Raw genomic sequence first — 27,960 nt, forward strand, 5'->3', positions numbered from 1 at the left:
AAGGAAGGAAGGAAGGAAGGAAGGAAGGAAGGAAGGAAGGAAGGAAGGAAGGAAGGAAGGAAGAAAATATTATTTGCTGGGCGGTGGTGGCACACGCCTTTAATCTCAGCACTTGGGAGGCAGAGGCAGGCAGATCTCTGAGTTCGAGAGTTTGAGGCTAGCCTGGTCTACAGAGTGAGTTCCAGGACAGTCAGGGCTACACAGAGAAACCCTGTCTCGAAAAAACCAAAAACTAAAAAATAAAAAATAAAATAAAAAATAAAATAAAAATAAAAAGAATTGAGGATGTCAATTTAATATTTGAATCTCTGTCTGTTTTGTTTGTTTGTCTAACAAGCCAAAATGAAAGTAAGCAAAATTAACAAACTGAGGGGAAAAAACTGGGCTCAACAAGGACTGCAGCAGTAACAGACATGCTTAGGGGGAAGAAAGCTCAAGAGGCTTCAACCCTACACAAAGACCTTCAGACAACTAAGGAATGCTCACAGTGGGAGAACAGTCTTCCCAGGGAAGACACACCAAATGCTTGTCTAATACCAAATGGTCAGCCCTGGAAACATACATACAAGGAATACTATAAAGACCACACAACATGCAGGTACTATCTATATATTTAAAGCTCGCGCACACGCGCGCACACGCGCGCACACACACACACACACACACACACACACACACACACACACACACGTACGTCAGTCATCGAGCTCAGCAAGTGTCTTGACCCTCTACCCCTTTTTCTGCTGGTCACAGTACTTTCTCTGAGACTTAAAACTGATACTGTGGTAGGCAAGTCAAGCTAAAGGCTACCAATTTACCTCGTAATAGGTTTTCTTAGCAATAACTAGATAATAATAGAAATTATACACATTTTACTAATAATCTTTCTGCCTTATGCCAGAATATATAAGCAGTCAAGAATGTACTAAAAATACTTCTTTCGGGATGAAAAGGAACACCTATCCCTCAGATTTAACCTGAGCATCCTGTCACATTCTTTTGAACTGAGGTAAGAAAAAGGTTTATCCTCTGAGGTTGTATTACACTTATGAGGAAAGCTAAATCATATTGCTAACAGTGATAAATGGCTTTTTCATTCAAATGTAAGTACTGAAAATGTTTTCAAGCTACTGTGCTAGGCAGAGAGAACTAAGCTTACAATGAGAGAATCTGAGGAATGGGACAGTCACAGTCACCTATGTATCTGCGCTTGCCCACTCAACAGTAAATCTCAACTATACACTTCTAGTTGCTAGTCTAGCCTTGACACAAACCACTCTATTAATGATAGACTTGTTTTACTCAGTGCAAAGTTTTGAACGAGCTAAAAACCTTGGAAGTATCATTTCTTAATAACCAGAGCATTCTTCATTGTTCAAATGCAATATGGATACTGAAAAACCTAAAATGAATAAGTAATGATTAGTAGATGATGGGTAAACATAAAAGAATTAATACATCACTGTAAAAATTAAATGTGAAAGATATGTTTATAAACCATACAAAAATTAATCCTCTTCAAAAATTTGAGAAGTGCATGACAACAGGCTGGGCACAGGCATCCATGCTTTTCTCTCAGCACGTGGAGACAGAGGTAAGTGATCTAGCTCCATGAATGAGAGGTGAGCCTGGTCCACACAGAGACTTCCAGGCCAGCTAAGAAGCATGGTGAGAATCGTGTTCAAACAAACAAATGCTCACATTCAGAGACATTCAATCTAACCCTAAACCACATTAAAATAAAGAATGTCAAGGCTTTAAACATAAGTAACTTTATTTATAGAGTAAAAAAATGTTTTGATAAAAAATGTTTAAAAATAAGCATTCAACAACTCTAAAACAGCATATTCTGTAGATGTATTAAAAAATGAAGGAACATATAACATTGGTGTGATGTGTGTGTGTGTGTTTGTGTGTGTGTGTGATGAGAACATGGCACACCTAATAGCTAATAAGTAACCCTGAGATAATACTCTCTAAGTGGCTACATTTTATAAAACCATACATACCTCAAACTTAATAGTTTAACTGGACTGAGGCCTGGTTAATTCTTTTGGTAAAGCATTTTTTAAAAAGATTAGCATCTTTGAAAATAGTAAGCATGATTATATAAGTATCATGGGAGTGGCAATAGTGATCATAAGGTGACACAGAGCAGATTTAAATGTGGTCAAGTTGCTTCTCTTACTTTGATTATCAATAAATACCTTCCAAGATTTTTCATATCAAAAAGCCTTTAGGAAATTATTCTGAATACAGAACACTAAGCCACACTGCAACCATAACTTTTCCAGATCTGAACGAAGACTCCATAGGGATGACTTCCAAGACACATGTTTCAATTTATGCACAGCACTGTCCTCTGAGCATAAGAGCCGTCATCTGCATCAGAGCAGTTGCACCTCCTGCAAGAGACACCCCAGAGCTAGCTTGTTGACTGTGAGCTTCCCTTACAGAAAGAGGAGACAGGAGGTCACTGGACTCTCACCAGATTTTAATCACTCCTTCCATTACAATACCCACTATCTAGCTGTATATAATTCTTCCCTAATTGTATATGGCCTCATAGTCTCTGGAGGTGCTAGCATATACAGACTATAGGAAATGAATTAGGAGAGGGACCTCCACCTATGCAGCTATAGGAGAAAACTCACTATGCTGAGGTAAAAGTTTGCTGGTGGTGTTTGGGGAACACACCCATGCTCCTGCAGGTAAACCCTCACCTGTACCCTGATCAGTTAAGTCCAATAAATTCACTGGTTCCCCAAGCTAGACTTTGGTGGACTCACACTTTTCATGAATGACCTATAGGAATGCTGTTAAACAGGTTTGTATAAACCCCCAAGAAGTACCCAAAAAAGGTCCCTAAGAACTAGTTCATAGAGACAGAAATCAGTATAGTGCTTGTCCTTGGATGATTTGATAGAAAATTGACACAAGGGAACTCTACAGTGAGAGTTGCTTTTTCTACCTCCGCTAAGGTGTTGGTGACATTTCTCAACACTTATAAAAGCTCACCAAGATCTGTGACTCATTCTTTGTGACATGGCAAATTTTTTAGTAGTAAATAAACTAATAAAATAAAATGGCATGGTATCAATTTGGCACTTCTGAACATTCTTACTATCACAGAAATGCAATAGACTTTTAGATCTGAATAAAAAGCAACTTCAAAAGACAGATAGCGGCTCTTATCTAACTATTCAGACAAAATGCCTGGCCATTTGTATTAGCTACTTGACTCCCTGTGACAAAATGCTGGGCAAAGCATTCACTGGTGACAGACAATTATAAAGTCTTACAGTCCAAAGTAGTTCTTATTTCAAAAAGCTGACAGGTAACATCAAATTAATTGCCCCATGCTGGGTGCTAATTGTAGATTAAATGATTACTATGCCCTGTATATTAATTAATGCTGGAAATTAATACAGTGGCAATTATTCCTTAACCAGCTTTTCCCCCAAATAATCACACAGAGACCTTTTAATATTTCAAAGCTGGACAGACTCTTAACCAGATCATCTAAGTTAACCCAACACCTAGCCTCATTCAGCCGCATGGCTAGCTATACATTCTAGGCCTGTGATCAGTCTGTCTGCCACCATGTCTCCAACAGAAAATCCTTCCTTTTTCTCAGAGTTCCTTTCTCCTTCCCAGGAAGTTCGACCTCCCACTTCCTGCCCAGGTAATCGGCCATCAGATTTTTATTAAAGCCAATCAGAGAATGCCTTAGATAGGTGAGGAAGGACAGAAACACAATTTCACACACCATACCCCAACATCATGTTCAAATATAATTTCAAATATTGTACATTATTTTTAAAATCCCTACCCCTTTAATAAGTCAGTACCTTGCTATGCACCTATTATTTATATCACAGAAAACCAGTTAACTAGAGTTCTGGTGGGGAAAATATGCTCTAAATTGCACAGCTATCTGCCTCAAATAATCTATTATTCAAATCTTCTCAATGGCCTTATTGAGAAGAAAAGTATTTCCAAAGAACTAGAGTGCCTAATAAGTCTGTCTTGCCCTTAGTTTAAAATAAGCCATTTAAAAAGTACACATATTTGTGACTTCAATGTTTTTTCCTCTATAAATCTTTACAAATACAACTTACACAGTTTAATCTACGCACAATTCTTTCTTGAGAAAAATCATAACATCACTCAGTTACCACATCTGCTACAGAGATGGGAATAAGAAAACTATCTCATAGGAAGTGTTCAAAAGTCTACTTCTCTCATCTAAATAGTATGGCTTCTTCTCTGGGATTTTGGAAATACTCAAAAAATAACATTTCCTTGAATGGCCAGTCTTTACCAGCAACAACCTCAAATGCTCATTTTAAGACAGAATTAAACCATTTCTACTTGACTCTATAGCCTAAAGATCTTTGGAAATTCTACTGTTATCTTAGTTTACAACCACATAAGTTTATTTTTTCTAATTCTGAGCTATGCATACTACTGAAGTCCAACAACATACTCACTGATCCTGTATATCTTTGAGCTCTCCATCTGTCGCATCTTACCAACTACAGACTAAAAATCAAAGTCAAACCACACATCTGTACTGAGCATATATATATTTGTGTGTGTGTGTGTGTGTGTGTGTGTGTGTGTGTGTGTGTGAAAGGGGGAAATGGAGAGAAAGGGACAGACACTTTCTTTTCTTTCATTATTCCATAAACAAAGTAGTCTAACAACGACTTGTATGGCATCTACCTAGTATCCAATAGTGTAAGAAACTAAGAATGATTTAAAACACATAAAAGAATGAGTATGGATGGATACACGCAAATATTATTCCATCTATTGAAAGCACCTGAGCATCAATGGATTTGGGTATCTACCAGGCATCCTAGAAATAATCTTTTGTGATACCAAAAGATGGCTGTATATTGATATATTCAGAATTTTTAATGGCAATGTCAAAGGGCATAATATAAATAAAAATCTGTGATTTTACTGTAAATTACAAAGTAAGACCAATAAAAGTAACTTTTTTTACATAAGGATTATAAAGTAAGATTTTAAAGATTTAAAATTGTCACCCAGAAAAAAAATAGCAAACTCTTATAATTATAAAATTTAACTATAACGAAGCTAACTACTGTATATAAAACTGTCAGAGCAACCTTTTCTCACTGGACTGTCACCTCCTACTGGCCTCTCTGAACACCAGCAACACTTCTGCACAGAAGAGAAATCCTTCAAGTCAATTTTCTTTCAGGCAAGAGGTGATTTTCTCCCCTTTATCTTTACCCAGACTCCCTCTACTGGCAGGTAAAACTATGGGATTATACTGGCAAATGTCTTCAACCAATTTAAATATTTTTAAATAGAGTGAAAAAATACTTTAGGGGGAAAAAAAGTTTTTAAGCTGACTACCACAGACTCAACAAAAATTTAACATCAGTGGATTAATAAGTGAAATAACATTCAAAATTTTTATTTAGCATATGTCAATTCAGTGTGCATTTTGGTATTAATCCTTAGACATATGAATTAAGTATTTTACATTATTTAAAACACATTTTTAATAATTCCTTGTTAAAATAATGTTTACCTGTATCTGTTCTGGTGTCCATTGGTCTAGGTTGACTGATTTGACCCTGGATATATGAACCCCAAGATTTCTATGAATTCCAGCACATCTGATGCAAATAAACACACCAATATTCCAGGAAGCCCATCGGGGACCTAATTAAGGAAAGAAGCAAGGAAAGGCAGGCATTAAAAACTAAACCATCTTGACTGTATTCTAGTTGCATTCTAAATTTTATACAATTGTTAACAGAAGCTTACAGAAATCACATGTTCAAGTTCTGTTTTGTTTTGGCTTGTTTTTTTAAATGATACTGACAACAGTTTGAGAGAATACCATGCCATACCTGCACTAAAAGGTTATAAATCAATCTTTAAGATCTTAATCAGGACCAGAGAGGTATCACAGTGGGTAGAAGCACTTGTTATCCAAGGTTGAGGACCTGAGTTAATCCCCAAGCATGGCTGTGTATCTCTACAACCTGGCATTGATAGGCAGAGCTAGACGATCCCTGGGCAACCACCCTAGCCAAAATGTAAGCTTCAGGATCAGGGAGAGATCCTGTCAGGATGACACACGAGACAAGGATCCATAGGAAAAACACCAGACGTCTGTTCTGGCCTCCAGGTAAGCACACAAGAGCATGCACACCCATATTTATGTGCATACATCTCACATACACAGAGAGAAAAGAAAATGAGTTATTCTATTGGTCTTATTTTCCTGGAACTGTTTTCCTAACTCCAGGACTTTAAAACTAATTAATTCACAGAAGCCTGGCCACCACCAAGCGGCAAGGACAGGTGGCATGCACCCAGAGGCCCGTCCACCAGGTGCAGGTGAGCCACTGTGATGGCAAGTCATGGGAACAGAGAAGTGGAATGGGTTGAGCACTGAGGAAAGAGGCAGAGCTGTAGAGTTGAGGATGGAGGGAACAGCCTGATGTGACTAGCCTGCCCTGACACCTCAAGCCTCACCTAGGAAGCAGCTCAGGAGAGTTGGCCTTTGTGGCAAAGGCAAGGGTGAGCCAGACCAGAGCTGGCTCCCTCCCCTTGCCAGCTGCCACATTGCCTTGCCCTGGGGCAAGCTAACCTGGGCAATGCTGGAGAGCTAACCCCTAGCGGTATGGGTGGTGGAGAAATGGCCAGCTGACCAACTCAGCTACCATGCAGGCCCAGATACAGCGCTTTTGGGTAGACAAAGGAGTAGAGTGTGTGACACACTGTGACACACTACAGCTTCCATGGTGAAATTTTTGTTTGTCTGCTTGTTTTGTTTTTTTCCTTTTGGTGGGGAGATTGCAAGAGTGGCTAAGGAAGGACAGGAGATGAGTAGCACTGGATGCATGACATGAAATGCACACTCAATCAATAAAAAGTTAAAAAGACTAACTCAAACAGTATTCCACTACGCATATTTGAACAGCAGTAACATATGCCCCAATGAAAACTTATTAACTAAACAAGATAGTGATTAAAATGTTAGCAATAAATCAAATAAAAATTTTCTGTGAGACAGAGTTTAATTAAACTGTCCAGGCTAGCCTCAAACTTGTGACCTTGTGACTGTCCTGCAGCATCCTGAGTAACTGTCCAAGTGCAGAGTACTTATTTAAAAAAAAAAAAAACAACTTTTTAATGTATCTATGTAAGGTATACATTCCAAAACTAGAGGATCAGAAACGAGGGTTAAAGTTGAGGGTAGGGTAAATAGCAAAAGTACATCTAGATCAATGTAGACACCAATAAGAAAGGGCACACACAACAATGAACCAAGGAAACGAGTGAGTACTTGAAAGAAGAAATGTTTATCAAGAAACACGTAAACATTCATACTCTCAAAATGTTCTTTCATCTACAAAAGGCCTCTACTGTACATCTAAAACAGGAATAAGTATTTGCAATAAGGAAAGTAAGACTGTCTCAATAAGCCTTGTGTCTGATGATAAATCTCAAAAGTATCAGATTTTAAAACATTTTAAAAGAAGCATAGAGTATTAAACCACTTATGATGTTGAAAACACATGAATATAATCCATATGAACTGGAAGCTTCACATGTCATGGAGTGGAGGCGGGGCCTGGTGCTGAGAACTGAGGAAGTGGTCAGAGAAGAATGTCTGGCACTGGGATGCAGGCCTGGAGGGCACTGGCTACAAGACAAGTGTTTGTTTCACTGACATTTAATACACGTACAAAAACTGACGTTCTATAAATGGTATTTATTTCTGTCATGGTCAAGAAATTCTAGAGAACACAGCAGAGACACTAACCTGAATATATGAACCTGAACCCTGAACTCTATCCTTCTTTATGTTTTAAACGTCTTCTTTCCATTTGAAATATTAAGTTTTCTCTGGATTATTTCACATATTGCTTGTAGAATTTTTAAGTGGAAAAATTAAGTTTCTGGAAAGCTTCTGAAAAATGTTTTTGGGTTTCTAAGTTATCTGATCATGAAAAATTATCTGATCATGAAAAAAATAGCATCATAAAAGCCATATATAGATATTAAGCTTTTTAAAAAACTGCAAGTTGTTTTAAGTATATAATTTCATCATTCTAGAAAAACCACATTAAAGCCAGTCATTAGAAAATAGTAAAAATTAAACGTGTCCACAAACACTCTTGCCACACAGAAAGGATGAAAATCCACGCACCCACGCAATCTTCTCTCTCTCTCCTCCCTTTCTTTCTGAGTCGCTGTTCTGCCTTCAGTTACCCTCAGCTGTTACTCACAATTTATCACATAACAATATAGCATAGTTTGAAACTTACACAGAAATCTAAAATAGGTAAAAATAGAAAAATAGGTAGTTTAGTTAATTTAGTAGTTAAGTGTCAGACCAAGAAAAGTGAATGAGGTGCCCAGTATCTCAGCTTACCTATACATGTTTCACTGGATACTGTGACAATGCGGGCTCTAATTCTGCAGTCCTTGGACTGACATCTGCTTTCTCAGTACGTCCCCAAGATGCCCATGCTGCCATCCACTAAACACATTTTGAAAAGCAAAACTCTAGATTATTCTTAAGTCTTCAATTTAAACACTCAGCACACAGAATCACACAGAAAACCCACCAAGCCATAGGAAACATGTTCCAAGATACAGGTGCAGAAGCTTAGACTACACACATACACACAGAGAGATAGACACCTTATGCATATTTATCTATCTAGGCAGGTCAGGGGGACCCAACCTTCTGAAAGGGTATTTGGCACAGGGTTAAGTAGCGTTAGACAAAGCTCACTGAAGAATGTCAATTTCATGTTAAATCTGTATTGGAAGCACCCCTTAATGTTTTTCCTATGTAAATGATTGAAGCTGTGGAAGCAGGAATTGTTGGGCTGGTTGATTCAAGCCTGCCAAATCCTTTACCTGTCCCTTTGGCAGCCATGGGGAACAAAACTATGTAACTATACTAGGTGGGGCAGAGATGCAGGCCAAAAATGAGCTGCATCCAATGGTTCCTAATTACAGTGGGACTCCGAATGACACTCCCTCCTTGCTTGAGGGTGTACCCTGGTGGTAGCAACCACAACTTCAGCTACACCTTTGTGCAAAACTGTGGGAGCTCTCAATCAAGTAGCCATTTCTGGAGCTGTACACGGGCAACGTTAAGGCTGCTCAGGAGCCTTTCCTCAATCCACTATCAATGCTTGGGGGAGGCTTCACATGAGCAGAACAGCCCCACAGATTTCCTTCCAGGTACTGAGAAACACAACTGTGGCTGGGGGTGGGGCAGTGCACAGGGAAGGAGGACAGGTAGACCCATGCAGTGTCTTGTCTGTTAACCACAGCCTTTTCCTTCAATTAGGCCAGCCTGCCCCAGCTGTTAGTGCCAGGGCCTCTCTGACCAGCTTGAAGACTGCTGTGGATGTCCAAGTGTTTGTGAGTGGGAGGAGGGGATCTTCATGATAAAGCCTCATCTGAGTGTTTCTTGCTTAGTTCTGATCTAATCATGAGTACAGCACACTGAGCTGGTAGAATAAAGAGCAAACAACTCACAGGACTGGTACACCCGGCAGCAGACAGAAGACAGCTCAAGAAAATGGTGATGATTAAGAACTGTGTAAAACTGCTGAGGTGATAAGAGATGGCAAAGAGCAGAGGCAAAAGAAGGCAAATTGCTACAAGGAAGGAAGAGCTGCAAATGCTGACCACTGGAGAGCCGCAGAAAACAAGGTATCAGTCCAGGCTGCCAAGAAGACGCTAAGAGCAGAGTCCATACATTCTAAGTTCAGAGCTGTATGTAACGTCAGCTGTTGGCACTTAAAATAAGAGCTTTAACACCATAAGTACAAGATCCTGGAGCAAGCTGAACTTAGAATTGCTAATACCATAGGAACTTTGCTTTGCTTATTCATATTTTCATCTGAGTAGAGTTACTTGCCTGGCAGCAAAGTGATGGAGTTTAACTCACAAACTAGGCACAATAAGCAAAGAGCGACGAGAACAATGTAATGTACTATAGTAAAAGTTATGAAAAGATGGCTCCTGTCTCCTAACATCTACTTTACTATACTGTCCTGTACCCTTCTTCATATGATGTGAGATAACACCTAAAGCTTTGAAGCACTAGACAGCTTCTCTCCGACATATCCAAATTGCCATCATCAATACATTTGTGCCTTAATGAAATTATTAAGTAAAATAAGGGTTATTTAAAACAGAAGCACAATGATACCAATTAGGTGACACAGATATTAAGTGACCAATAGACAGGTAGAGCATACATTATGAATACACTGGACAAAGTGATAAATCACTGGTAAATCACAGAGTATGAGATTTCATCATATTGCTCAAGGCAGTATGCAATATGTAGTATTTCTAAACCATAGTTTACTACTGCAAATCGAAACTGTGTGACAGGACTAATGCATTGCCAGATTTGCTTTCATATACCAACTGTTTTAAGGGACTCATAATTATGATGCCAACAAGAATGGAAATAAATGTGACTATCAGCAGAAATAACTGCAGGATTTGGTGGCATAAAATACAGTGACAAAAGAAAAGGCTGAGACGCAAATTCCTAGATATTTTAGGCGTACCTGTAAAGTACTGGTAAAGCCTTGAAACTTTCAGATCTGCAGAATGCTTTAAGTGATAGTGACACAATGAAATAAAAATATCCAGGAAACAATTAAGAATATTGTTACGGCTTGGAGAGATGTTCCACTTGTTAAGAGCACTGTCATGACCATCTGCAACTCGAGTTTCAGAGGGTTCAACACCCTGTTCTGGTCTTCACAAGCACCAGGCACAAAAGTGATGTACAAACAAAACTCAACTCCAAATGAATCAAAAATTTCAATATAGCAGACACCCTGAGTCTGATAGGAAGGTCACGTGGGAAATGGGCTTGAGTGCATTGCCACAGGCAGATCCATTCTGAACAAGACACCAGTATGGGAGATACTAATACCTACAATTAACAAGTAAGACCTCATGAAGCTGAAAAGCTTATGGCAAAGGACACTGCCATTTGGGCAAAACACAGCCTACAGAACTAAAGAAAACTGAACACTGTTTAAAAATTTAAAAATGGGGTAGAGAACTAAAGAAAGAGTTCTCAAAAATGAAACACAAATGGCTTCATACCTGAAGAAATGTTCAACATGCTTAGTCATCAGGGAACTGTAAATCAAAACTACTTGAGAGTTAACCATAAACCAGCCAATAAAACAAATGACAGCCATGGTAGCAAGCATACAGGGCAGGGGGAACGACACACTTATTCCTTGCTGTTGGGAGTGCAAACTTATACAGACACTATGGAAATCAGTGTGGTGGTTCCTCGGAAGCTGGAAACTGATCTACCTTAAGATCCAGCTTACTCAAAAGACTCTACAGCCTAGCACAGGGACACTTGCTCATCCATGTACACTGCTGCTCTACCCTAATAGTAGAAACAGAAAGAGGCCTAGACGTTCATCAGCTGATGAATGGATGATGAAAACTCGGTACATTTACACATTGAAAGATTACTCAGGTGTTGGTTTTTTTTTTTTTTTTTTTTTGGTTTTTCGAGACAGGGTTTCTCTGTGTAGCCCTGGCTGTCCTGGAACTCACTCTGTAGACCAGGCTGGCCTCGAACTCAGAAATCCGCCTGTCTCTGCCTCCCAAGTGCTGGGATTAAAGGCGTGCGCCACCACCACCACCTGGCAATTACTCAGGTCTTAAGAAAAATGAAGTTCACAGGTAAATGGACAGAGCTAGGAAAAATATATATATCAGGAGTGACATAATGCAGACCCAAAAAGACAAGTATTGTATGTTCTCTTACATGTGAACATTAGCTTTTATGCTTCAATGTGTTCTGTAATCCATATAAACACAGAGGTTAGGTACTTAGTAAGGTACCAGGTAAGAGAAGATCCTCCAGGGAAGGGTCAATACAATACAGTGTCATGAGAGATAAAGGAGAAACTAGAATGCAGGGCTGAGGAGGGAGGGGATGGAAGAGAAGAGCAAAGTCTGAAATATGGGAAGAAACAGCACACACTGAAGACCATTTAAAATACAAATGGAGACCTACTCTGCAGAATATATACACATATAAACAACCCAAACTGAGTCACTGAGCAGTACCTCAACGATGTATCTTCTGCTACCAAGTAAAACTTCCAACGTCAGAAATGGGTTAAATCTTGAGTTATTGACAAACTCCTACACATCCCAGGCTATTGCCAAGGCTATTGGATGCCCTCCATAACCTGATGGTAAAGCCCTATTACTAAAGACAACACTTACGTATGTTATCAAGCAAGAGAAGTTGATGTGGTGTCAACCTAGAAGCTTCACCTCTACTGACTAGCATTCGTGGTATTTTAAGGTATTCTTCATGCTACCAGAGAAAGAAAAGCATCAATATCTCCCAGCTACAAAGTCTGTAACCCACAACAGCAACCTGCTACAAGATACACTTGTGCAACAATGGCACAAGTGTTATGGGAGTAAGTGCACAGGCCTGCAAAGGTTCACACCAGATGGGTTCCCAATACAGAGAAGAAGAAGTAGACACAGGTCCACACCTAATCAAAAAGCCTGGGAGGATCTGGAAGAAATAAGGGGAGGGGAAAGCAGGAGCAAAACATACTGTATTAAAAGAAAAAAACCTTTCAGGGTCAGAGAGACGGTTCAGTAGCTGAAGGCACCTGCTCTTCTTTCAGAGGACCTCGATTTGATTCCCAGAATCCCCATGCCAGGTCACAGCCATCTGTATCTTCAGTTCCAGGGATCCAACACCATCTTCTGGCCTCTTGCCAGCACCAGGTGCACAGACATACATAAAACACCCATTTAGATAAAATGAAAAATAGAAAAAAAATACATTTTCAATAAAAAAAATGTGGTACACACACATGCATACAGGCAAAACATTCATGCACATACCATACATACATACTTACACACACACACACACACAAACATATTTTAAAGAATACAGGACTAAAGTTCAGTGTGGAGAAATTTCTTTGATACACCTGCAACCAAAGAGCACAAAGAACAGACGGGACAGAGTACTGAATCATGGGGTATGGGAAAACAATGCAAAGCCAAGAGAGAGGCTTTGAGGAAAATATATCAACTGTGTCCAATGTTGCAGAGCAGCCAAGTAGCCTAGCACTAGACATGATCATCTGAATGTAATAACTAGTCCTTTGAGTAGTCACAGATGTCCTCACATAGAGTAGGCAGCATAAGAGGGAGAGTGTCCTGGTTACTTTAAACTGTCAACACTACGTAGAGTCAAGTGGGAAGCATGAACCTCAACTGAAGAACTGCCTGGATCAGACCTGCCCATGGCTTCGTCTGAGAGAGATTATAGAGATTGTCTTGATTAATGACATAGAAGGGCCTACCCCACTGAGGTTGACACCAACCCTTGACCAATGGGTCTGAGCTGTGTAAGAGCAAGCTGAGCATGATGCAGAGGAAGTTAGCAAATGGCACACCTCCGTGGTTCCTGCCTCTAACTTCTTGCCTTGAGTTCCTACCCTACCTTCCCTCAGTGATGGATTGTGACCTGAAAGTTTAAGACAAACCATTCTTCAAATTGCTTTTGGTCATGTTATTTTATTGTAACAACAGGAAGCAAGCTAGAACAGAGTAAATTCTTTCTTATGAATTCTATTTTCAAATTAAAGTCTCCATCATTTCAGCCTCCAACACCAACAGTTTAAGAGTTTCTGCTTTCCTCTCTATTGCTTGTATGACCAGGCTGATCATGATCCTTTTTACATTTTCTTTTTCACAACTCCAAGTTAAATTATATGTACAAGATTCAAGATTTATCCTTGCTTTCCCTTGAGCATGCATGACTCCATTCATATTCCAACCCAATATGATAGAACAAGAATAGTCTGCTTGTTGCCATAGATAACTTTTCTCCTCATGACTACTCTTCTGTTTTTTGGGGTTTTGCTTTTTGTCCTAAATATACGTGCACCTCCATATAGTTTCCCCTCAGAGAGTATGAAACAACAGCACCTTCTGTTCTTTCATTTTTTTGTTAGTGTGTCTCAAATTAAACAGTTTAACTTCTCACTGGAGAACCTCTTTATATGGCCAGTAACTGACATATAATTTTGTAAAAATATAAAAGAGGGGAGGGAGGGGAGGAGGAGAAGGAGGAAGAGGAGAAAGAAGGAAGAGGAAGAAGAGAGAGAGACAGAGACAGAGAGACAGAGAGAATATGAGACTATGAGAATATAAACAAGGCCCACTCAATAACTAACTGTTTGGCTAGCTTTTCTGAGAAACAGTTACTTGTCATTAAGGACTTCATTTAGTGATCTCTGTATGCTGCATACCAAACACAGTATCTGATAGGAAAATTAAGGCAGTCTTTAGTTTACAATTAGCAGATATAACTCTGAAACCTCTAAATTACTGTTGTCAAATCACTAAAGAGAACTTTTCAAAAGAGGCCACAACTTACTCAATATGTAAGACATCTTTCAATACAAAAGAGGTAAAAAGGACAAAAACATCACATCAGAAAAAAGCAACTGCCAACTTAGCAATACTATCCTTTAAAAATGAAAGGGAAGGCTGGGCAAAATGGCTCAGCAGATAAAAGTGCCTGCCACCACACCTAACAGCTTTAATTCAACCCCTGGGCCCCCACATGATAGAAGAAAACAAAATCCCAGGAGTTGACTTCTGACCCCCACACAAGCACCTTAAGATTCATGAACACTGTAGTAGACAAAGGTTAACGACAGGGTAACAGAAAATCCTTACAGACAATTACTTTAAGAATTAATGAACTAAAGTCATACAAAGATACAGAGCAGGGAGATTTAGGGCTAGGTGTGACGGGCAAGACCTTTAATCTCAGGTCTCAGGAGGCAAAGGTTGGTGGATCTCTGTCTACAGCCTGGTCTACATATTTTGTTCCAGTCCAGCCAGAGCTACATAAGGAGAAACCCTGTCTCAAAATTCAACAACAAGCTCTAGCTTCATATTGTCCATGAGAAGTTCATTTTAGAATTATAGACATGCTCGAACTGGAGGAAATGAAAGCAAAGAAAACCAAAGAATCTCCATCACAAGCTATCTCTAGAGATAAAGGTCACATTATATGACAAATAGATCAATTTAACACGAATACATAAGTTATGAAAAAATACACACCATGTATCAGAGTACTAAGAATAAATGCAAACACTGACATACCAGAAAGCAGAAACTAAAAGCAGCACCCTTCAATAACCTCTTTCAATACCCAACAACAGCACACTTCACATGACCAAACTGCAGACCAGACTTGACAGACCTATTTAGAACTTTCTCCTAAGAACAGAAAAATATACATTCTTCTCAGACGTACATAGAACATCTAAGGATAGATCACACATTAAGCCACAAACCAATTTTTAACAAATTTAAGATGATCAAAATCATACTAAATATCTTTTCCTGCCATGTGGATTGTAACAACAATCTAACCTAAAAGCCAGATAGGAAAGGGTACTTGTTTCAGGATATAAGGTTGGTTTAAAGCAATAAATGTGATATATCACATTAACAGAACAAATGATCAAAGTACAGAATCATCTCAACACATACAGAAAAGCCCTTGGAAAAGCTCAACATCATTTCATGATAGGAAACTTTCAATATAATAAGTATGGAAGGAACTTTCTCATCAGTGATCTATGAAAAGTCACAGCAAACACAGTCTATGAGCCTACTGAAATCTTTCTATCATTTGGCACAAGATAAGAATGCCCACTCTCACAAGTTCTTTTCCATACTGTACTGGAAATACTATATAAAGAAATCAAACAAGTGCTGGATGTGGAGCACACTCCTTTAATCTCAGCGCTCAGGAAGAAAAGGCAAGCAGATCTCAGTGAGTTCAAGACCAGCCTGGTCTACAAACTGAGGACAACCAGGGCTGCTACACAGAGAAACCCCGTCTCAAAAACCAATAAACAAAACAAAAAAAAAAAGAGAGAGAGAGGAGGAAGAAGAGGAACAGGAGGAAAGAGATCAAACAAGGAAAAGACATACATCCAAACCTAAAAGGAAACTACAAGATAAATAAGATCCTATGTAGGAAAACCCAAAGATTTTATTTTTTTTAAATCTAACCAACAGATAAGCCTGATGGTGCATGTCTGCAGTCTCAGTTACTTGAGAGACTAAGAACGGAAAATCAAAAATTCAAGTCTTGCCTGCTCTACACAGTGAGTTCAAAGCAACTTGTTCACCTTAGCTAGAACTGTATAAAAAAAATAATAAATTTTAAAGAGGTTGGAGATATAGACTGATGACTGAACACTTGCCTAGCATACACAAAATCTTTCCATTAATACCACCGAAACAAACAAACAAAATCAAAACCAACAGCACAGATAGGAGAAGGTGCTTAACACATCATTATCATCGTGAAATACAAATCAGATCACTGCATACTTAAAAAGCCATTAGGAAGACAAGTGACAGGCAAGCATGGTGACGTGCCTCTTTAGTCCTAGCACTCCGGAGGCAAAGGTAAGTGGCTCTCTGTCCTTCTGAAACCAGCCTGGTCTACATACACAGTGAGTTCCAAGACAGCCAAAGCAATATAATAAAGAGATCCTGTCTTAAGAAAATAAAAGAAAAGAAAGAAGGGAGAAAAGTGATTTTTTAAAAAAGAAAGGTGAAGGTGTAAAGCATAATATGTAACACTCTCAAAAAAATAATTAAAATTTGAATCACTATACAAACAGCAGTCCTTCTACTGGGTATGTGCCTCCCCCATAAAAACAAGAAATAACACCCCTCCTATTTTAACTGCGGCATATTAACAGGACAAAATGTGGAATAAACTTAAGTGTCAGTCCATCAGTGGGTAAAGAAATAGTGACATTTTGTCTCCCCATGAGATGGAACCCATACCAATTACTGCTTGTCTAACCAAGTACCTGAGACCAGGGACCTAAGGGGAAACCAAATACTACTGTTCTAGAAGAGGGACGTAGCAATAAAATGAGTCCTGATGATACTCCTCTATACTCTTAGATCAGTGCCTTACTCAGCCATCATCAGAGGAACTTCCTCAGGCAGCAGATGGGAACGAATACAGAGACCCACAGCCAGACAATCTGTAGAAAGACTTCAGAACACTAAAAAGGGTGTCTCCATCAAACACCTCCCCTCAGGACTCAGGGAACCCTGTGGAAGAAGAGTCAGGAAGAGTATAAGAGACAGAGGGGTTAGTAACATCAAGGAAACCAGACTTTCTAGACTAGGCAGGACCAATACACAAAAGAACTCACAAAGACTGAGTTAGCATGTGTAGGCCTGCATGGGCCTGCCCCAGACAGGGCCCTAGAGCTGAAAGGGAAATGTACACGTGTCACACTCCTTAACCCAGAAGCTATCTCAGTTTGATAACCACTTAACAACTGAAACAGATTTCTCCATGGAAGTCTCACTTGGGAACAAACTACTCTTAAGGGTAGACCACATGCCCAGCAGTAGAAGCCAACAGAAAACACCCTCAATGTTTGGGGGTTGTTTATCTCAGAATGTCCCGTCAGGGCTTAACTTAAAAAAAAAAAAAATTCTTATTTTATCTATCTCACCCCAACTCCGGTGGCTCTGTTTTTATGGGATGCCTGAATGTACAAAAGAGTTAGTCTGTGCCTTTTCTCTTGGGCTCTTTTCCTTCTGTTTGTTTTGTCCTATTATGATTTGTTTTTAATCTTATTTTCTTATTATCCCCTAGATGCCTGTTGTTGTTTTTTCTAATGAGAGACAGCAGGAAGGAGGTGGATCTGGATGGGATGGGAACTGGGCAGAGTAGAGGGAGGGGAAACCATAAGCAGAATATATTGTATGGAAAAAATTATTTTTAACGTCAACAGGGATGAAAAATTTGCATTATTTTCCCAGTGGCGCGTTCTTTAGTCTTTGTAAATATAGTTAAGAATCATACGTCACTAAGACATTAGGCAGAGAGACCTTGGAACACACAGCTCTAAACGGGATGTCTCCATCAAATTCCTCCCCTTAGAGATCAGAACCCTTGAGGAAGTGGAAAAGGGGGGGGGGGGGTTGGAGGACACCAAGCCAACAAGGCCCTCTGAGCCAACTGAGCAAACTGCGTATGAACTCACGGAGACTCAAGTAGTAACGGGGCCTCCACAGGTCTACAGCAGGCCCTCTGCATATATACTATAGGTTTCAGTACTTTTATGGAACTCCTGAATACATGAACCAGTGGGTCTCTGATTCTTTTGCCTTGTCTTGGGTTCCTTTCCTTCAGTTGGATTGCCTTGTCCAACTTCAATGTGATGGTTTTGTTTTATCTTATACTTTACATTGTTATGTTTTGTTGTTATCTCTTAGAAACCTGTTCTTTTCTAATGAAAGACTGAAAGGGAGTGGATCTAGAAGAGAGGGGAGGTGTGGGAAAACCGGGTGGAACAAAGGGAGGGAGTGTAGAAAAATAATCTATTTTTAATAAAACGGGAAAGAATCATGGTCTAATGGGAAGGAGAATGGATCTGGCTACGACCTTCTCCTTCTGTGAGAAGATAAGCCGTGGTGGATGCTAACAATCAAAACTAAGACATTGGTCCCACCACAGCTGCACATAGGAATGACGATACTGAGCTCACTGAAGTTTGAATTTGGACAAACAAGTAACTTTCCTAACCAAGTGCCACCATTCTGCCCCATTCAGTCCTTATCTTAGGAGAAATAGTACACAGCCATACTTCTATAATCAAAATGAACCCTGAATGAAGAGTAGTTTTCCACTGATGCCTCATCTTCTAAGACAGAGCAGAGATTGAATCACTGATTCAGAGTTTACAGCTATGCAGCTAATACAATTTACATGGAGTCTCCACAACTAAAATAACTATAATCCTAACTGTACTTCAACATCTCAAATATATAGGTCCTACAACAAAGCGCAATACATATACTATATATATTTTTTTTCCTCATCTTTGTTGACAAGGCTACCTGCTACTCAAGCATTTCAATTAAGAGTATACCCACCTTGTAGTTTACTCCAACTGTATATAGTTCTATAAGCTAGAAAGATGCTTCTTATACTGATATGAAGATGTCAACTGTTCAAAGGAAACAAAAATGACGATGAGCCACAGTCTTCTCCAGAGACAGTGTCATATGACAGTAGCCATGAATGTTGTGTGGCTCTGCACTGGACAGCAGATGAGAGTCAAATGAGCAGAAAATCTCAAAAGGCTCATTAGTCATCCATTTATTCTGACTCCTGTCACAAGAACTGAATGTTCACTGTATGCCAGATGTATTCTAGATGATAGAGGACTAGCAAAAAAATGGATTATTCTGTTGTCATAAAATACATATTCCAATGAATCAGACAGAGGGACAAACATTGTCTGTCTTTAGAGGGCTATAAAATTATTAACTTCCATCTTGTAGTAGAGAAATAATTTTGATAACTAATGTTTCTGAGTATAAGAACTGATACCGTTTAAAAAGGTTCATATAAGGAACAGTGGAAAGTATTAGCTAAAACATTTTGAACTAATTGTGGAGTCTAACTCTCTTTTACCAATAATAATTCACAAATAACAGATAGCTAACTAATGCCATTTAATGGCGCTGATGTTATATATAATAACACTGATAAATAAAAAGTTTAACAAATATAACTATAGAATAAATTGGCTTTGTTTTTATTTTTAGCACAAGGACTACAAAGGTGAAGAAAAATTTTGTATCACATTAAGAACAGCAAACTATAATTATGTAAGCAATGGTTTCAAAGCTATAAAAGTGAATGGAATGATGCACAAAGCAGTTTTAATAACATGATACAGAACATAACCAAATGTTTCCACTTGACTTGAAAAGTATGTGCTAGCAGTGTTTAGGAAAGTAAAATAAAACATAAATGGACACATCTTTAGAAATTTCCTCTCCAAATTGAGTTAGTCTTCAGAAAGATTAATGCCATGATTAATTTGTATCATTTGGCCTGCAATGTCAAGATTTCACTGGAACATAGGAATAGTAGCAACATCGGTAATTCTGTCATTTTCTCCAAGTTCCCTGAGAGCTTCATGAGGACAAATGTTATAAATAAACCTGAACATAACTATTATCTTCAAGGAACTTGAGAGACAGGCAGATTTTAGTAAAAAGAAAACATTTACAAGTAACTTATTTCCATGTTTGTTACTACTGAAACAAGACACTGAATTCTATTTCAGTGTATATAAATATAATTTATCAGACTGCATAATACAACTTAAAAGGCAAACAGAATATAGAAAGCAGCATTCCTGAAGAGATTAGTTATCAAGAAATGGCAAATAAAACTAACTATGAGCCCTACAATGAACTTAGTTTACTTCTAGGAAAAGTGTCTGGCTACGACACAAAGATAAACTCAGGCCAAGCTGGGCTACATAACAAAACTGTGTCTCAAAAAAAAAGCAATAGTAGTTAGTTGTGTCCAGAACTGATAAGTAAAATTCAAATGTTTAGGATCCAGAAAAAAAAAATTACCAGTCATTAAATTCTATGGAGTGAAAAGAATCCAATCAATTAGATTTGTACTGGGGACAGAAGCAGGCGGGGTCAGGAACATTACTGTCACTGAGTTACTGGGTTGTAGGAAAGACTAAAACATGTTCAACAAGAGCCTATCTTCTCTGGGTCCATAAAGAACAAATCAGACTCTAAACAAATACACTGGGCAGAATGATACTGGCAGAAATGCCCTGGATAGGTGAGAAAGCAGGAATGACCACATGAAATGAATCTGACAGAAGACTTGATGAAAATACAAATCCAAATGAGTATCAGAAGCCATATAACACACACACTCACACAGCCACAAAACAATAACAATCATTTGTGTTTCAGGTGAGCATTTCTCAACCAGGGGACTGCTTTTAAACAGAACAATTTATTATATAATTTACTATGCAAAAAGAACATATTCCTTTTAAACAGGAAGGGCATTTTTCCCAAACTCTACTTTATAGTCACTCTTAAGTTACAAAGTATTACATTCCATTACTAAAGTGATTTGGTTTAATTAGCAATAATACATTTCCACCAGCAGAGGGTGTACACTACACCACAATATACTGCATCTAGATGTTTAACAAGTTCTACTGTGGGAAATCATTCAAATATTCACTTAAACAAAAGGTCCTATACTTTGTGCTAAAAATGAATGTATATTTTCTTAAAAGTACATTGACAACTAAATAATATACCTAGAAACCTAGTTTTGTACATTTTAACTGTTTATTCTAGATAGCTATCATCCCCCAAACAAAACAAAATAACAAAATGTAAAATCATCTTTCAAGGGCTACTTACATACATATTAACAATATTTCCTCAGCTTAAAAAATAAACTACAAACCATTTTCTAGACACAGCATACATTATCTGAATTCCAATGCAAAATAAACATTTGTTTTTAAAAGTAAATTAAACACAAGAAAATAAATGAAATTTTGAAAAGATGCTAGAAAATGACAAAGGCATATTTATAGTTTGAGAAATAGTGCTAGCCTAGCGCCTGCCTCTGGCTTGGACATGCACCACTGTGCCCACCTCAGAAAATAATTTTATATCAACTAAAAATAAAATGAGCTCTTTTAGTTTCCTTTATATACTATCATTTTTAATCTCCCTGAGAAGATCGCCTTTGAAAATTTCTTTTTCCTTGAGACTTCTGATTCAGATTTCTCCCGTGATTCTATTCCCTCCTTGCTAAAATCTTGGTCATCCAGACTCTAAATTAGACAAGTATCTAGCTAGTCCAGTAATTATGGCTTTGGTAAATTCATCCAGGCTAATTGCTCCCCAAAAGCAGCCAGCCTCAGTCTATCTTCTCTCCTTAATTTCAGCCAGGGACACAGACAGACCTGTCTGTGCACATCTGTTCCCAGAGCTCTCCCTTCCTGGAACAATTCTGCCCTGCTCTCACTTAAGTTTGATCATATGCCTTGTAAAAAAATCAACTTTTCAACTAAAAGCCCTCTCCCAAAATCTAATCGTTGTCATTTTTACTTTCTCTGTCCTTCTGTAACATTTCATGCTTAACACAACACTTTCCACACACACAGCCAGAACGTACTCTGCTTATCCTCTGCCTGCTTCAACTGGGGAGCAAGTATTCAAACATAATCACCTACTGGGGTGGGGTGGGGATTCTCATTCAAACCAACAGAGCAAGGCTTCTGCTATATAATCTGTAATCAATAATATCTACTCTAGAGAACAGAAAAACTATTTTTATTTTGCAAAATGATTACTTCTCTTGAGACTTCCATAAAGTATTATTGCACAGCCTAATCCTAGAATGTCGCATTGTATTGTTTAGGAACAACTCATAAATTAGAAATAACTCATAAATGCTTCCTACAAAGTAATACAATGACTGTCTCTATAAAATGAGTAGAATTACAAAGTCTTACTCTTCTACCAAACTCTTTGCTAGACATTATTACTTCATAAGCTCCTCCATACCCTGTAATATAGGTCTCATCACAGATATAATGACACTAATAGCTCAGAGTTTAAACACGTGGGAAGAAGAGGGAAAACAAAGAAAAGGCAGAAAAGAGATGGAGAGAAGAAAGAAGGACGAGGAAAGAAAGAGCAATCAGAGTCAACAGCAGAAGAATCACGACTTTGTTCTCACCATCCAAAACTAGCCAGCCTCTCAATGCTAACAGAGCCCTATCAATCCACCGCAGATGTTCAGAAAAGGATGCTATATATTAGGAAGAAGGGACATCAATCTCAATCATAGGAAGACAGGAAAAAACAATCTGCATTAGAAGAACATGAAGAAAAGAAGTAGGAAGGAATCCATCTTGTCCAAAACAGTAAACCAGCAAACCTAAAATGCTAATAGAAATAATTGCTCAACCCACCAGAAAAACCCACAAAATTACAACAAAAAGCCAAATAAATAAATAAATGTATGTCTCTCAATAACTACCTTATTGTCGATAGAGACATACACTTGCTAGGTGTGGTAGTGTATACCTTTAGTCCCAAGACTGAGGAAGCAGGAGCAAGTGAGTCTCTATGAGTTCAAGACTAGCCAGAGCCACATAGTAAGAACCTGTCTTGGGACAGACAGGGTGCAAACTCTCTGACTACTATATCCATCTTGGTTACCTACTTGCTTTCTGATTGCAGAATTCTAAACAGCCATGGAACCTTCTCTATAACATAACATATTTTCGACCAAAAAGAAAAAAAAGTCTTAACAAATGTAGAACTGAAATAAACAGTGGAATCAAACTAGAAATCAATTGCAAGAGAAGCTTAGAAGCCATATAAACTGGACATTGAGCAATAAATTCTTAGATCATGAGTTACTTTTGAAATCAGAGAAGAAAGGTAAAGTTCCTATAATCAAATGAAAATGAAGTCATAACTTACCAGCCTTTGGTATAGCTAACACAGTTGTAAGGGGAAAGCCGATAGCTACAAGCACTTACATGAAAAAAATCTCAAATAACTAACCTAATGATCTCAAGGTCTTAGAAAACCAAGAAAATCCCACATGCAAAAGCAGTAAATAACAGGAATAACTAAGGGAGCAGAAATTAATTAAATGGGGGAGCTAAAAGAACAATATACATCAATCAGTCTATGTCTACGGGTTTATGTGTGTGTGTGTGTGTGTGTGTGTGTGTGTGTGTGTGTGTGTGTGTCTATCTGTAGAGCATGAGAGCAAAGATGCCCTTCAAAGAGTGAAGGAAGAAGACGGCTTGGGGTATGGAGATAATGGAGTTGTCATGACATGAAAGCAGAAAAAACTATTTAGGAAGAGGAAGGGGCAGGTATGATGAAGGAAATAATGAGAAAGAAAGGACAATGACATAAGGGTGTGAAAAGTACCATAATGAAATCTATGACTTCGTATGTTAACTTTAAAACAATTTTAAAACCTTCAAGTGGGTAAGCAAGCACATTATAGCCTTTTTCTCTTTACTCCTTCAGGATGTTCTATCAACATTTTGTAAAATTTCTCTCTTGAACATACAAGGTATTTGACCTTCCCTTTTTTGTTGTTGTTGGTTTTGTTTTTTGTTCTGTGTGGTGCTAAGGACTGAACCCAGGTCTGTGCATATTAGGCAAATAGTGTTCTACCTTTAAGCTATATGTGCACCCCTAAATACTTCTAAGTATGTTCCGCACTGTTTACAAGTTTACTGCATGAACTAACCATCTGCTTTGGTAACCCTGCAGCCATCATCAAACAGGAATCAAATTCTGAAAGATTTTACATTATTGTCGATTCATATTTTAACAAAATGACTAAACAGTTGTATAAAATCAGGACTCATTCTAATAACTGGTTTTTTTTTCAAATGTTGTCATTATCTAAATGTAATTTGACTAGGATATCAACATTCAAAACTTACCTCCTTTCCTACTATGTACAATGAAAACTAAAACGAAATGGATCTAAAGAAAATGAAAAAATCTCAAAGCTGAGTTAACATTCTTGTAAGGGCCACATGGAACATGTTAGTCTGTGACCTCACAGAGGTTTGCACACAAAATTTGCATTCACTCCCATGTTACCTCACTGCTCCACAGTTTTGAGCAAGTCAGCAAGAGCAGGTATATCTCTGTCTCATATGGAGAGATCAGACCAGACCCCTCTAACTCTAAGCTTCACATAACTTCATAACTACAGATCAGACACCAAACGCTTTTTCCAAATACACCACTGCTTCCTATTCATAGCTAAAATGAGTAGAATACAGGCTAGACGGCTAGAGTCTACCATGCGCAGACTAATACACGCTGCCTAGAGTTTTATATTCTCTGGTCTGACTGAGTAACCAAAACTGTGAAGAGGTATAAGGCTCTCTCCCTCCCAAACTGAAGAATAGCTCACAAAAGAACAAAAATGACCAATAAGTATACGAAACTTTTTTAATCATAAAACTATGACAAAAATGAATAATAGCAAAATAATCATTTCTTTAATCAAATCAAGGAATCCTATTAAAAAATATGAAAACCCACTAGCAGACTGGGTACAGGACAGCCAGCTGACATATTAGTGATGGGAATATTAGCTAGCCCCATTACTACAGACAATATAGATCAAATAGTTTTAAATTTGATACACATGAACATACACTTTAGATTTTATTCTGAGGAAATTTAAGTATACACATAAAGCTTTGCTATCATGAATATTTATAAGCCTATAAGTTTTTAGCAGTCTGGGACAGATTATTTTTAAATACCCTTAGATTATTTAAAAATACTTACCAGTCGCAAATATTCAGTATAGAGAATAACCTTAAGTTTCCTACAGTGCGGCACTAGCCTTTTTCTCAGCAAATGACATCATCACCTAATTGTTCCCTCATATTTCAGAACACTCAGACTCTACTACCTCATAAGCTGACTCATCTTGTTCATCTGAACAAGGGAAGGGTTTCATCCTTAAATGGGTGTCTAAGGAAACTTGTTCTCTCCAGGCCAAGCTATACATATTCCACTCATTGTGATGCAGCTGCTAAGGCAAATGCCATGGACAATTCTGCTGATTGCTTACAGTCTATTGCACTGGACTTCTGGTATGCCTCCTTCTGTACTTGGAAGATGGAAAACTAAAAACTCCATTTGATTTCTTTATAGTTAAGAACCTTGTGCTTCAGAGACTACATTATCAATCATGGAGTCAAGCATGGGTCTGCACTAGCTCTTTTGCATATGTTATGATTGTGTAGCTTGTTGGTCTTATGGGGCTCCAAAGAGTGGGAGAAGGGGCTGTCTCTGACTCTTTGCCTGTGTTTGTGACCCTTTTCCTCCTACTGGGTTTCTTCATCCAGCCTTGATATGAGGGTTTGTGCCTAGTCTTAACTGTAACTTGTTATGCCTTATTCCATTCATTTCCCTCGGAGGCCTGTTCTTTTCTGAAGGGAAAAAGAGGAGTGGATCTGAGCAGAGTAGAGAGAGGGGAAACTTCAGTCATGAGAGAAGAAGAAAAAGTAAAAAATAAAGAAAAAGGACTCTATGGTGGTTAGGGTTTTGTTGTTGTTGTTGTTTAGTTTAGTTTAGTTTAGTTTTGGTTTGGTTTGGTTTGGTTTTGGTTAGAGGGCAACTTAACCCAGGCTAGAGTCATCTGAGAAGAGGGAACCTCTACTGAGAAAATGCCTCCAAAAGGTCAGGCTGAAGAGAAGCCTGTAAGACAATTCCATAATTAGCCATAGATGTAGGAAGGCCCATCCCATTGTGGGTGGTGCTACCCCTGGGTGGTGATCCTGGATGCTATAAGAAAGCAGAGAAAGCTACAGGGAGGAAGCCAGAAAGCATCAACTCTTCTGTGGCCTCTCAATCAATAGGAAGTACGGTTTCTGGAAGTAGTCTTGTTGCCTACAGATGCATATTTGATAGTCATAGTCCAAAGGCAAGTGTGACAGCCAAAATCCAGACACTAGAGGAGATTGCAATGGGAGTGAATACAGAAAGAAGAAAGATGTTCAAGTATTTAGTTAAATGGGCCAAGACTCCCTTCTTCTCATTTAAAAAAAAAAAAAAAAAGTATGGTGGCACATTCATGTAATACCATCACTTGAGAGTTCAAAACTACCCTGGTCTACATAAAGAGTATGAGAAAGAAAATGAGGAGGAGGAAGAGGAGAAAGAGGAGAAAGAAGGCAAGGAAGGAAAGGAGGAGGGGAAGCGGGAGGGAGGGAGAGAGGGAGAAATGGAGAGGGAGAAGGGAGAGGGAAGGCAAGGAAGGTAAAACAAATGCCCCATGGAAAACTCTGAGTAGCAGTCTTGAGATCAGAATTCCCCTTACATACCTTCACTTTACACAGCCATCAGTACTCATATCCTACATAATACTAGGTGTTCAGAGAGGATCTGTGAAATGTATTCACCAAGGGTTTGATTATAAACGTCCCTTCTCGCACACAGTAGATAATATAATTCATGAATGGTAATAGCATATTTGCATACAATTTACATACAGCCTCCTGCATCCTTCAAATTATGTCTAGATTACTTATGCTCCATACCATATAAAGTCATCTACATGGTTATTACGCTGCATTGCTTATGAACTAATAATGAAAATTAAAGGTCTACACATTTAGCATACATAAATTTTTGGAAAAAAAAAACCTCTCATCTGCTATTGGTTAAATCCATGGATCCAAGATCCACAGATAAGGAAGGCAAGCTGTTAAGTAACCTGGGACACAGCCACAGCGGTAAGCCACAGAGGCTCTGGTACATTTTCAGGATACACTTTTGTTATCTTCTTTAAAGAAGATGATGGCAACATAAAATCAGAAGAACATCAATTACTACATTTTAACGTGGTTTAACAAACACTAGAGCACTTCCTAATACTTTTCTTGACACAGCATCCTAAAATGACTAGGACTTACCATAAAGAGCAAAAAAGCAAACTTTATTAGTTCTTAGGCATACTGCCTTTTCATTCAATGGTATCTTAAATTTTTTTGAGTTTTATGTTTACAGACTCTCAGTATGTTCAAAATGGTTGATCTTTATTTTAAAAGTAATTCAACAAAGAATACATAAAAGTTAATATATTACATACACAATACAGTTGAATACCCACATGTCTACCGCATGACTCAATTATTGTTTTCTTCATTTTGTTGGAGTATCTTATTTTCAGAAATCAATAATCCCTTGCATTTTATAACTCTCTAAAAAGAGACCAGATGTCACCACTACCCCTGCTTCTTTCTGTTGCTGTGCTAAAAATACTGACAAAAAAAAAAAAAAATCTTAGCGAAGGAGATTTATTTAGCTTAACATTTACAGATCACAGTACATCACTGGGGGAAATCAAGTCAGGAACCCAAACAGAAACCATGAAGACAATGCTGCTTCCTGGCTGGCTCACAGCCT

At 38.3% G+C, this 27,960-nt stretch overlaps 1 protein-coding gene across 2 annotated transcripts in view; it reads right to left on the reverse strand.

Annotated features, from left to right (window-relative positions):
- Smap1 (small ArfGAP 1) overlaps positions 1–27,960 on the reverse strand; it is a 76,539-nt gene that overhangs the window by 33,568 nt on the left and 15,011 nt on the right. For both annotated transcript variants that reach the window (XM_028767233.1, XM_028767234.1), the window contains exon 2: positions 5,573–5,706. In XM_028767233.1, coding sequence (XP_028623066.1) covers positions 5,573–5,706 — 134 coding nt within the window. The remainder of the gene's footprint in view (positions 1–5,572; positions 5,707–27,960) is intronic.

The sequence above is a fragment of the Grammomys surdaster genome, unplaced genomic scaffold (genome assembly GCF_004785775.1).
Source record: "Grammomys surdaster isolate TR1022 unplaced genomic scaffold, NIH_TR_1.0 171, whole genome shotgun sequence".
NCBI lineage: Eukaryota > Metazoa > Chordata > Mammalia > Rodentia > Muridae > Grammomys > Grammomys surdaster.